At 42.0% G+C, this 12,688-nt stretch overlaps 1 protein-coding gene across 4 annotated transcripts in view; it reads left to right on the top strand.

Annotated features, from left to right (window-relative positions):
• PHF20L1 (PHD finger protein 20 like 1) overlaps positions 1–12,688 on the top strand; it is a gene marked incomplete at its 3' end in the record, with an annotated part of 75,675 nt that overhangs the window by 59,948 nt on the left and 3,039 nt on the right. For all 4 annotated transcript variants that reach the window (XM_080800994.1, XM_080800993.1, XM_080800992.1 and 1 more), the window contains 6 exons: positions 881–1,045; positions 4,335–4,516; positions 5,420–5,519; positions 6,870–7,065; positions 10,322–10,688; positions 12,141–12,303. In XM_080800994.1, coding sequence (XP_080657120.1) covers positions 881–1,045; positions 4,335–4,516; positions 5,420–5,519; positions 6,870–7,065; positions 10,322–10,688; positions 12,141–12,303 — 1,173 coding nt within the window. The remainder of the gene's footprint in view (positions 1–880; positions 1,046–4,334; positions 4,517–5,419; positions 5,520–6,869; positions 7,066–10,321; positions 10,689–12,140; positions 12,304–12,688) is intronic.

The raw sequence follows: 12,688 nt of genomic DNA, 5'->3' as shown, positions 1-12,688 counted from the left end.
GGCCCTCTCCCAGGCCAGACCGTGGCGCCCCCTGCCTGCGCCTCCCTGCACCCTTCCTCATTCCATAGCTCCAGTAGGCTTTGAAAACCAGAAGCAGACTTGTGTCACGCCCTTTTTGCCGAATTTAGGAAAAAACTCAAAAATAAGACCGTATGTTTAGCCAGACCTGCCCCTGCCACTCTGGCCTCATTTCTTCTCTCTGTCCCTCACTGTGCTACAGCCACAGTCTCAGATTTTCAATGTGCCAGGCTCTCCTCTGCTCTGGAGCCTTGGGCCCCAAATCCTGCCCTCTCCTGTCTGTCCCTGTCATCATACCCAGCTCTCCTGGAAGCTGCAGGTGGCTGCTTCCTGTCCTCTGTCTGCATGGCTCCTGCTAAGCTGAGGAGGATAGGACTCGGGTTAATTTCTTTTAGGACCACTTAATTTCATTGAGATGTTTTTTGCTGAAAAATGTATCAATTACCAGCGTAATAATTGACATGCTACACATTAGGAGCACCTCTTTACAAATTGCAAAAGGAAGAAAGTTAATTTCCATCTTGCACATCTTACTGTAGACATAGCCATGATTATAATGGAGAGAAACTGTAGAAATAATCATTTTTCCCTTCTGGACTCGTTAGCAAGACTTTATCGATACCAGCTGGAACGTGATGCTCCCTGGTGGTATGTGTGTACTGCCTGGGGTACAGGTCCCGGGTGTTCTCCCCCAGCCCAGTTTATCGGATACTCCACGATCTAGCTGTATTCGTGGATGAGGAAGGAGGTGGCATGGTTATTTTATGTCTTGTAAAATTTAACTTTCTTGTTAATTTTTATAGTGACTCTTCCTGATGCCCTGATGCTTTATTAATATTTCTTTATGTATCTTATGTTACAGACTATTCAGACTATGAAGACAGTTCTCTAGAATTTCTGGAAAGGTGCTCTTCTCCACTAACTCGATCTTCTGGGAGTTCTCTGGCTCTGCGAAGCATGTTTACGGAGAAAAATTCGACATATCAGTACCCGAGGGCAATTTTGTCAGTTGATCTTAGTGGTGAAAGTATGTGTAATCATGTAATGCTTAAACAAGTCTTAAGATTATTAAATGGGGAACTGAGCTGGAAACATACTTCAGTGAGGGCTTATCTGAGCACACTATTGAAGAAGTTATCCCAGAAACTAATACGAAAATCTCAACATTTGCAAGTTGAGCTACTTTTTAAAATTTCTACAAAGTAAAATTGGCTCTTATCATTAACTATAGGACATCTGGTGAGGAGGTTCCTAGTGTCTACTACGTACTGGTTATGGGTGTTTTACATGTGGATTCAGAATCTGTCAGGTTGCCCTGCAAGCCGTCCTGGCAGCTGGGGCTTGAGTGGACTCGCCTTCCAGGGCTCCCAGCAGTGGGAGGGAGACTCTCCCCACGCAGACCCTGATGGCAATGGCTGGAGACTAGAAGGAGGGATGGGGTCTTCATCTTATGTAAAACCTCAGGGGTACTGGTGGCTGAGCTCACTTCCGGCCTTCGCCTTTCTTTTGAGGGCCCGACATGGTGGGTCCTAGGTGATGTGTTTTTGTTTGCACGGTTACCACTTGCTTTCTTCCAGGCCTACCTCCTGTCTAGCCTCCTGTGGAGAAAAGCGTCCTCTTCCCTTCCTCCTAAAATAAGCACCAGGCAATTTTGAGATCTAACATTTTCAAACATAGAGGGGAGGGAGGAAAAAGTCCCTCTTCCTTTTCTAACAAGCACAAGTCCCCTGTTCCCTTTTGGGCCAGTGGCTCTTCACCCCAGGTGTGTGTGACAGCTGTCACTGTGATGCTTTGAAACGACCACTCCAGAGGTGCGCTGCAGAGCACAAATGAGATTTCTGGGAGGGTAGATGGAGTTCCCGAGTCATTCTGAGGGTTGACGGTCACATAAGGATACTCCTTTTGGGGCCGTCAAGGTCAGAAAGTCATCACTTTACGCAGAGTGCTGGAGAATGGAGAGGATATCTGGTTGGCAGTGCTGTCGGAACTAGACGTGTGAGAGGGAGTGGCAGGAGTATTGCTGGCGTGTGCCCCCAGTCCTGCCCGGTGTTTGACCGAGGCCTGAGCTGGGAGGAAGGACAGGTATTGGTACCGGGTGCAGGTCTTTGGCCAGAGGTTCTCAAGTGTTAGCATGCAGCAGAACCACCTGGAAAGCTTGTTAAAACACCTTTCTGGACCTCCTCAAAATGTCTGACACCTAATGAGCTCCCAGGTGATGCTGATCTGGAATCCCCACTTAGAGAATGTGTCTGGGAAAACATCAGTGATAGTTCAAGAAAATGGTGTTCCTGTGGCCACTCAGTTGGAGCTGTTTTCCATGTGTTATTTCAGTAGGAGAGGGAACTTTTTTTTTTAATTTGCTTTTCTTTTGAACTTTGAATCCACAGAGTCATTTACTCAGCCCCTAGAATTCAGCCAAACATTTGTTCAATGCTTGGGAATTAGTTATTCAAACTAGGTTTTCTGGCCAGTATGTTAAATTTGTATTCTAACGCCATAAAACCCGGTTATTTGGCCATGAAAACATATGTGCGACACATGCTAATTCCTTTCAATGATAATAGTTTTAAATTTATTCTGTTATGATTGCCATCCATGTAAGGCCACATGTATGCTGCAGCTGTGTTTGAAATTATTTATTCACGTTCTAGTCTGCCATTTTGAAACATGAACTTGTGTTCAGGAAGGCCCAAGAGAAAATACTAGTTTTGAATTTAAGATAGTAAAATGAGGAATGAGTGAAATTTCCCCTCTCGGTTCTCAAGACTGCTTATCTTGTTATTAAAAGGATTTTATAATGCCTAATTGATTTACTCCTTGAACATTTTCCTGTATTTCTCTAATATCATTTCTTCTGACCTCACTTTCTTCAAGATGTCCTAAGACCCTAAAGAAAAGAAGATGTTTATTTTTCTGTAAAACATTAACTTTTGATAAGTCAAAAAGGAAGCATTCAAAAATGGGAAAAATCAGATTAGAAACTGGTAAAAGCACTAAGTCATGAAATACTTCAAATATAAATAGCTTGACTTTTTTTAGTTCGAATGCGGCCAACTTCTTTCTGGTCTGATTGTCTGAAAGAGAATTTTCTCTGGCTGTGGACTCCCTCCTTAGCTCCTTCAGGAGCATTCTGGAGCAGTTTACCGTGTACAGCAGGCTTCCTTCTAAGCACTGGCTTTGGAGCATTCAGAATGCAGAGCCCTTAGTGCTGCGGCCTCTTGACACTTTACAGAGGAGGTGAGTAAGGAGCAGGTGCAGGAGTGGCGCAGACCGTGATGAGGAGTTGAGACACTGAGGCAGAAGGAGCCACCTCCGTCACTCAGGTGCTCCGCTGGTGGGCCTCCAGGTGTCTCACAGCAGTGGGCAGGTCTTTGACCAGGCACCTCCCATGCTTCTCCAGACACACCCCTTCCAAACCTTTAGTGTCCTGTCGTCATTTCTTTCCCTTTGTTGTAAATAAATATTTCCTTGTTTTGCCTCGATTTTTTAATTTTTTTACTCAGTGGCTGGGCTAAATTGGCATCTTTGACATCAGCAGTGGTACAAATACAGACCTAAAACCTGGCCTTTAAAAAATGTTGATGTATATGTAGTGGTCATAAATCTAGTTTCTAGAATATACTTACTTATTTTTAAAATATTTTAAGCAAAGTGAAATTTTAGAACTCTCTATATAGGGAACTTCTGATCACAGTTTAAGGAACAGTGGTGACATCGAGAGCATAGGCTCTGGAGTCGGGGAGTCCTGCCTGCAGTCAGCTCGACCGTTAGCTGGCCGCACTGTTCGAGCAAGTAATAGATCTTCTGTTGGAAGTGCTTAGTATAGTATCTGCTGCACAGTAAGTGCACTGGTGGTTGAAGATTCTGACGCCGTCAGGAATAGTAGTGTTGATGTTATCGCAGGCATACTCCTCTTCGCTGAAGTGCCTTGACTGTCGTGCAAAGAACAAAATCCATTCTTTTTACAGCCGTGATTCTGGGGAGGATAAAAAGGACTAATGTTTGTGAAAGCATTCGAAAACTATGCAAATTTGAATTATTACCACCCTTAGCCATGACCTCTATAAGCACCAAGACTAGGGATACTTTCCAAGTTACTTGTAATAGTGTAGATGTTAATCTGTAAAGCCAATCATAACTATCTCTTCAAAAATCATTTGTTTCTTTGTTCAGAGACATATGCTAATCCCGTTTGTTTGGCCTTCCTTTTTAAATACTTAATAGCTTTTAATCACTTCCTTTAGCGCCTTTCTATCTGGAAAAGTGACACAAGCATAGGAAAACATACTCTGTGTATACTTTTGTGTGTATTCTAGACTTATCCGATGTGGAATTCCTAGATGATTCTTCAACAGAGAGTTTGCTTCTCAGTGGGGACGAGTACAATCAGGACTTCGATTCAACCAATTTTGAGGAATCTCAGGATGAAGACGATGCTCTCAATGAGATTGTGCGGTGTATTTGTGAAATGGATGAGGAGAACGGCTTCATGATCCAGGTAACCCGTCTTGCCTGTCGTAGTAACTAATCATTTCAGGTGCTCAGCGAGCACATCAGGGCGTCTGTGTTCTTTTGTCACTTGTGGTCTTACTGAAGACTGGTCTCTCGCCTGTTGCGTTTAAAATCCCAGTAGTAATGATGGGAAGGTCTCTCCAAATGAAGTAGACTGTTCTCTCACTTAACGATCACCCTCCCTTTGTGAGAGTGTTGAGTTTGAGGTCTTCAAGCCAAAATTCTGGAAGCCATTTTTGGAAGCCATTCGGGTGGGTGAGCATCTAGATACATTGAAGGGTAGAATGTAGCAGCCCTTCAGCGGGATCCCTGTTGTTTGTAGGCCTTCAGTGGGCAGATAAGGAAGTAAATGTTTCCTCTGTTGTCAAAAATTGTTACAGGTGATGTCATTTAGAAGATTTAGAGATGTTAGTTGCAGGAAGAAAGAGTAATGTTTTCTCGCTCTTTTCAAAGGTATTCTCAAATAAGGGAACTACAAATGTATAGGGTCACCACACAGGTAATACTTGAAGAAGTGAGTGCTACAGGCAATCTGACGAACTTGTCTTTTTTAAGAAAAATGTCCACACTTTAATAAGCTATTTTAAGGATATATTTCCCTAAAAATTAGTGGGAAGTAAATGAGAGCAGTAGTTTTGTGTATGTGTGTGTTACATGATTTAAGTAATCTATCAAGGCACATTTTAATAGCGGCAACAAGAGGGAGTTCTTGAAGTACCGACTCTTTCAAATATAAAATTCATCCTCTGTCCGCACTTGGATCATCGTGTGGAATAAGAATTGAACTCTGGGAGGCAGCAAGAGACGGCCATGCTAGCTGAAAGGAAGGGGACTTGTCTTTTTTTCTGGTGAGCAGACCTGTGACTAAGCACTCCTGTGTTTTCGGCAGTGTGAAGAGTGCCTCTGCTGGCAACACAGCGTGTGCATGGGGCTGCTGGAGGAGAGCATCCCCGAGCAGTACATCTGCTACGTCTGCAGGGACCCTCCTGGTAAGCCAACTCCCCGTGCTGGTGGCAAGACGCCTAGAGATCTCGTTACTGATTACGTAGGGTACCCACTGCATGAGACATTGTTACTTCTTCATCAGTTAAATTCTGCTTCCATGGTGAAATTTAAAAATATTTTTCATTGTTTGTGACAGTTTCGTTTTCTGTGTTAATTACTGAGGCCAGATCATTAGCCTTGTTTCATTAACATAACTGCTCCGTTACTGGAAGGACAGTTATGTAGGTCTTTTTCCTGGAGAAGAATTGGCCCTGTCATGTATCCCTGTGTATTGATTTCTAAATGGGTTTATGTGTGCCTCTTTGAATGGAACTGTATTCTGAATGTAACTCCTTGTAATGTGATTTTAAGAAAGTTCCTGACTGTGCTGCATATCCAGCTCATTTTAGTAGATGGGCTCTCCGACGATCACGGTCTATCCCTTTATTTTACTGCTGAGACAACTGAGGCTTGGAGAGTTGCATGCCTTGTGCACAAGGATAATACTAGACATGGCAGAACTGAGGTGAAAACCTGCCCCTTTAGAGTCCTTGTCCAGTGCCTTCCTCCATGCTGGAGGCTTTCGAGTAGCAAGGTTTTGCATACACTTGTGTACACTTTCAGCTGCCCAGGTAGAAGATAACTAGATATTCTCAATAAAAGCCTACCAGTTCTCCTCTTGTCTTTCAAAAAAAAAAAAAAAGTAACATTAAGAAGCAGGAGAATGATTCGGACCTATATGAATGTAGACATCTGTTTATTCATTCAGCAGCCTTCATTGGATGCCTTCTATTTGGCAAATGCTGGTAAGAAGTAGGATGATTGATTCAAAGCATACCTTTCCACTATCTCACAGTATAGTAGGGGTCACAGACACATAAGCAACTAATTTAACAGACACTGACGTTGAAGATGTTGGGATTATACAGGACCCTGTGAGATCTTGAAGAGGGGTCCTTATTCACTTAAGTAGAACTCTTATTTCATCCAGTTCAAAACAAATGTTAGCAAGAGAATGGGTACCCCGTCTAGTTTCTGTCCAGCCCTCTCAGCCTTTCTACAGGGCAGATGACAGACACATCAGAAGTGGAAAGCTGTACCCTCAAGATTCCTCTGCAGGTGTCCTCTGCGTCTGAGCGCATCCTGAATGGAGTGTGTTGTTGGTAGTGGGCAGGAGACGCCGAGGTTGGAGGAGCCCTCGCCAGCTTCTCAGAATGCTGTCTTGCTCTTCTTCTGAATTTATTCTTAGTGCCAGAGCTTACCTTGCTTACTGCGTAGTGTTAATAAGATGGCAGTGGGAGGGAAGTCCGAGTAAGTGGAAAGCTTTGTCATTTTAATGTCCTCTTCATCTGCAGGTCAGAGGTGGAGTGCAAAATATCGGTATGATAAGGATTGGTTGGATAATGGGAGGATGTGTGGGTTATCGTTTTTAAAAGAAAATTACTCTCATCTCAATGCCAAAAAGATAGTATCCACACACCACCTGCTTGCTGACGTCTATGGTGTCACGGAAGTCCTGCACGGGCTGCAGCTGAAGATCGGCATACTGAAGTAAGTGCGGAGCCGCAGGGTGGCGCGTGGCGCGTGTTTGAATTCAGGGTCATCAGGCGGCCTTTGGAAGGTTCAGATGAGCAATTTGGGAGACAAGAGATATTTGAACACATTTTAACTTTTAAAAATAGACAGGATTAATAAGCTTTTTGGATGAGTAGCTGGTTCCTGCCTGTTGTCCTGGAATGAATAAGCATGGTTGAAGGTCACTACCACTCTGCTAGTCCAGCAAATGCTAGTCCCTGCCCTGCTGTTTTGTGTGCTTGCCGTAGGCACAGAATTAAGTACAGTTGCTTGGTGAGCCGGTATCTTGTGCCCTCCTTCAGGAATGGTGTCCAGATGAAGTAGTATTTTTTAATTACCTTAAGATGGACTCTGAAGGGAGCAGGTCATCTAATCCATCCCTCTGCTCTGCAACAGATGGGTTTTAGTCATCCCAGATTCTTTGCACTTAAAACAACAACAACAACAAGAAAAAACAAATAAAACAAACCAACCCAGCCTGAGCCTCCCTAAGTAACATGTCCAAGTATTCTCGAAGCCCATGTTTTCAGTTCTTCTAATCCCTGGCTAGAATTCTTCTCTTAAGACAATATTTTATATAAAAACAGGATGATTCACTGGTTTCTCACAAGATTGTCTTCATTTTGACTCACTTGCCTGGGCCAGAAACTTACCCTTTCTCCTCCTTGGCCTCATCCGTCCAGCTTTCCCCTCAGCCTGGTGTGCCCAGGCACCTGTCCGTTGTAATTCCTTAACATTGTTCTGTGTTTCTGTCTCTCTTCTTCATGCTGTCCCAGCCCAGGCGGTTCTTTTCACGTCGCCACACCTTTTTAGTTCTCTGCGGCTCCAGTCTTGTACTCTGAGTTCATCCTTCTTCCTGTTGCCAGTGTGATTTTAGTAAAAGATAAGTAGGACTTTGAAGTGCCTGGCTGGGTCAGTTAAGCACCTGCCTTTGGTTTAGGTCATGATCCCCGGGTTCTGGGATCGATCCCCATGTCTCTGCTCAGTGGGGAGACTGCTTCTCTCTCTCCCCGTGCCCCTCCCCACTGCTCTTGCATTGCGCTCTCTGATGCTCTCTCTCAAATAAATTAAATCTTAAAAAAAAAAAAAAGATAAATAGGAGTTTGCCTCTTTTTCAGCTTCATATCCCACAGTGCTTTCCTGGCTCTGCAGCATGTACTCGGAGTCCTTCCCTGATATGTATTCTGTTGTTTGCTTGCGGTGTCTTCCCCCTCCCGGTTGTTCTCCCCAAACGTTGCAGCTCTACCAAACCATAATCCCTGAGTGAAGCCTGCTTTATCGTAATTACAAGCCTTTACTCACACTTAGAACCTTCTACAGCTAGTCTCTTTAGCATGTGCCTTTTCATGATACCTGCCCGACCAGGGCTGATCACACACCCTTCTTGGCAAACTCCTTACATACTGAGGTTGGCACTTCTGTGCACTTTGTTTTTTCATGTCCGTCTCTCCTTACTACACCATGAGTTCCTTTAGGGTAGGGCTTATGTCTTATTCATCATTTTGTTGCCAGTCCCTAGTATACGTATAAGTATTGAGTGACTGTTGAATGTAATTTGCTTCTGTTGTATGTCATAAATCTGAATATGGATTTCTTTATAAAAAGGGCATACGAATGCTAAAACTTGAGGGAAGAGCTAACCTATTAAAAAGAAAGTCTACTTCATGCCAGAAATTAGTGCTTATAGTATCAGATTTCATTTAAGCCTTAAAATAAGCCTGAAAAATAGATCTCCTCTCATTTGATAGATGGGTAGTCAAAGATAGAGGTACTTGTCTAAGCTCAGTGACAGAGCAGGACATGGTCCATTAGACAGAGTACAAAGCCAACTTTCTGCCGTGCCTTTACTATAAAAGAATTTTAGTATTTCCTGATACTAAATTAGAGGTCCAAAAGATAAAATGTGTAATTTTAGAACAATACTTGGGTATTACTAGAAGAAAACTAAAGTTGGCCCCTGGGTGTTTGTCTAACCTGGAAATAATTAATTCACAAACATTGAGGTTTCTGAAAGGTTTATGCCTCCTGAGTATTTCCCTTTCTTACCGATTCTGATTGAAGAATTGTGGTTTCACTCACTGCAGAATTTTAATGACTAGAATTAGCGATAGGAGGGCATTATCATAGACTGTGGGTGAGGGCTAATCAGTGCAACCTCTTTGGAGGCCGCTTGGACATTTATCACATGTAAAATGTGTGCCCACTATCCAGCAGCTCCATATCTGACTGAAATTTCCCCACTCGTGTGCAGAGAGCACATGAACACGCACACATGTCTGTAGGTGGGAATGGGCTGGTGAGCCTAGGCCGGGGTACATGGATACTGTTGAGCTCTAGAGTAAAAGTGGGGGAAACGTCTGTGCACTGAGGGGGCAAGATGCCCATATATGTTATCTATGAGGAAGGCAAACTGAGAGCCCCATCTGCATAAAAAGAGGAAGTATATGCTTATTCATTTAAAAAATAATTTTATATGTGTAGAAAACATCTGAAAGATTATACCTCATTTTTTTATGATTACCATGGTAGGGAGTTTTTTATTTTGTATGCATTTATTGCCTGAATTTTTTATCATGAGCAAGTATCACTTTTTGATTGAATGAAGATTTTAAACTATTGTCATATACAAGTTTTTTGTGTTGTACAATTTAAAAAAATATGGTAAAACATCAATAGGAAAAGAAGGGCATCTATCAAGTGATGATGTGAGCTATGAACATAATTACATTTATCATTGCCTTTTTTAAAGATTTTATGTATTTAAGAGAGAAAGAACACGAGCTGGGGTGAGGGTTGCTGAGGGAGAGGGAGAAATAGACTCCCTGCTGAGCAGGACCCTGAGATCATGACTTGACCCGAAGGCAGATACTTAACCCACTGAACCACTCAGGGGCCCCTCATCATTGCTTTTCTATCCGAGTATTATTTCTATAAAATTATATTCTGCAAAAAAGAATTCAAACTTTGGATTAAGTTCTGGGACAAGTTACCCTAAAGAATACCTCTGCTTTTGTCTTGAACCCCTGCCCTCCTTCTAGCCTGGCTCCCTCGGTGAGTCTAGGTCTTCAGTAGAGAAGTGGAGGTCAGTTCACCTGAGTCAGCACACTCACTGTACAGAAGGCACAGACAACCAGGGGTTATCTGTATCATTTTTACTTTCTGAAATTTATTATGGCACTAAACTTGTTTCCCCTCCGCCCCTGAACTGCTCTTTCTCCAACTTTGCTTTAAGGAATAAACATCATCCTGACCTTCGTCTCTGGGCTTGTTCTGGGAAGCGAAAAGACCAAGATCAAGGAATTGCTGGGATGGAGAAAAAAGTAGCAGGGCAAGACACAGTTAATATAGAGGAAAAGAAATACCACATACAGAACCATAAAGAACCACCTCGTTTGCCCCTAAAAATGGAAGGAACGTACATAACAAGTGAGCACAGTTACCAAAAGCCGCAACATTTTGGTCAAGACTGCAAGTCTCTTGTAGACCCTGGGAGCTCGGATGATGATGATGTTAGTAGTTTTGAAGAAGAACAAGAATTCCATACAAAAGATAAAAACCGTTCACACTACTCAGCGAAGGAAGACGGAATGCCTGAAAAGGTATAACTCGTTCATTTGTTTGGGCTTGGAAAATATGATAGACCATCGGAAAATTTTATAAAATAAAACATACTGAATTCCCAGTAAAACTATGCTTATATTTCCAAGTTCACAAATACCTTGCTGGGTAAAGACATTTGCTTTCTCCATTAGAAAACACTGGCTATTTGAACACTGAATTATCCCCTAATTCAGAGTTGTAGTAATTCAGTAAACTTTTGTCCTAATCAAAGTTTCGGTTTTTATAAGCACACTTAGATACCTCCAAAAACCATGAGACAAATTTTTTTTCCAAATGAAGATGGCTATATGTGAGAATGTGTAAGTGTTTGTGGGTGTGTGTATATTAATACAACATGTGTTTCAGATAAAAGGTGGCATTCCAGTCTTTTTAAAATTTTAGCGTACTTACATATGCATATCAATTCCATTATGTGATAAACTGAATTCTTACAGCTCTGTGTCCATTGAATTTCTTTGAACTTTTTCCTATTCATAGAGATTGTCTTAGAAATACTGTTTCTTCTTTTTTCATTGATTTTTCAGCTAGTAATGCCACTTTAAAATTAGTTCTTTATTTTTCTGGCCTGTTTTATCAAGAAATTACTGTAAACAAATAAATTTGGGAAGCCTATAGTTCATGATATTTGTGGCAAATGATTTAGTCAAATTACTGTCCCTTTTATGAAATGAATTCTTTCTGGTGAGTCTGAGTTCATATTTTTTGTGCATGTGTAAAGCATTTTGCAATTCTTAAGTTTTTTTTTTTTTTAAGATTTTTTAATTTTTTTATTTGACAGAGATCACAAGCAGGCAGAGAGGCAGGCAGAGAGAGAGGAGGAAGCAGGCTCCCTGCTGAGCAGAGAGCCGGATGTGGGGCTCGATCCCAGGACCCTGGGACCATGACCTGAGCCGAAGGCAGAGGCTTTAACCCACTGAGCCAGCCAGGCACCCCAATTCTTAAGTTTTTAAAAGATTTTTATCTCTCTCATGCCTCACTGATTTAACTGCAAGAGTTAATTATAGTTTGCGGGTAATGAGACTTTAAACTGGCCTTTGTCAGCCTCCGTGATTTTTCCATCATTGCTTTCTGCCTTCACTCCACTTATGTCATTAGTTTAGATTCATTGAGGAAGGGTTTAGTCTAAATGAGCTGGGGTTTCTCGTTATAGAGTATAATTAGCAACTTATTTCTTTAACATGTCTTGTTGAATGCTCTCCACCCTATGGAGCCCCATGCTAGGCTTTATGGAGAGACTTGGCAAGCATGTCTGCTCTTTTAAGGACCATCAGATATAATTTAATTATGCGCTGGCACTTCCTTTAAAAATAATCTAAGAGTCTGATTGGATTTCACTGATCATTGTGGTAATGAGGTGTTTGGTGTATCTTTCCTGTTATGACATTACATTTCACCTAATTTTGTTTTTTCCTAATGGTTCTTTGGAGAAGAATCCAGCTGAGAGGAATACGGTGTTTATTTATAATGATAAAAAGGGCACTGAAGACCCAGGAGACTCACATCTTCAGTGGCAGCTCAATCTCCTTACACACATAGAGAATATGCAGAACGAAGTCACCAGCAGGATGGACCTAATAGAGAAAGAAGTTGATGGTAATTTTAAGAAAGAACTAAAATACAGTGACTACAATATGCAGAGTGTATTTATTGTTGTTATGACGACGTTGTGTGAAGTGTTGTAAGTTACGGGCTGGGAACTGTAGGTGCTGTCCCTACTGATGGGGTGTCCTGCTCCTTCATGTCGCATTCAGTGCAGCTGGGGTTTGGGGTCTTTCAGGCTGAAAACAATATGATTGGATATTATCTCATTTTTTTAAAGGTGGATATTCATTAAATACTGGGTGCAATATAGAGAACATATGGAATATTTATTAGTTTCATTGAACTGTGTTTCCTTTGGAAGTCAGTGTAAGGGCCTTAAGCATATTGAAAATATGAGGGAAAACATTTTGTATCTTTGCTCTCACTATGGTCAGTA

Source organism: Martes martes (assembly GCF_963455335.1).
Source record: "Martes martes genome assembly, chromosome: 4".
Taxonomy (NCBI): Eukaryota; Metazoa; Chordata; class Mammalia; order Carnivora; family Mustelidae; genus Martes; species Martes martes.
The sequence above is the reverse complement of the archived record's forward strand: the minus strand, read 5'-3'. Positions and strand labels throughout refer to the sequence as shown.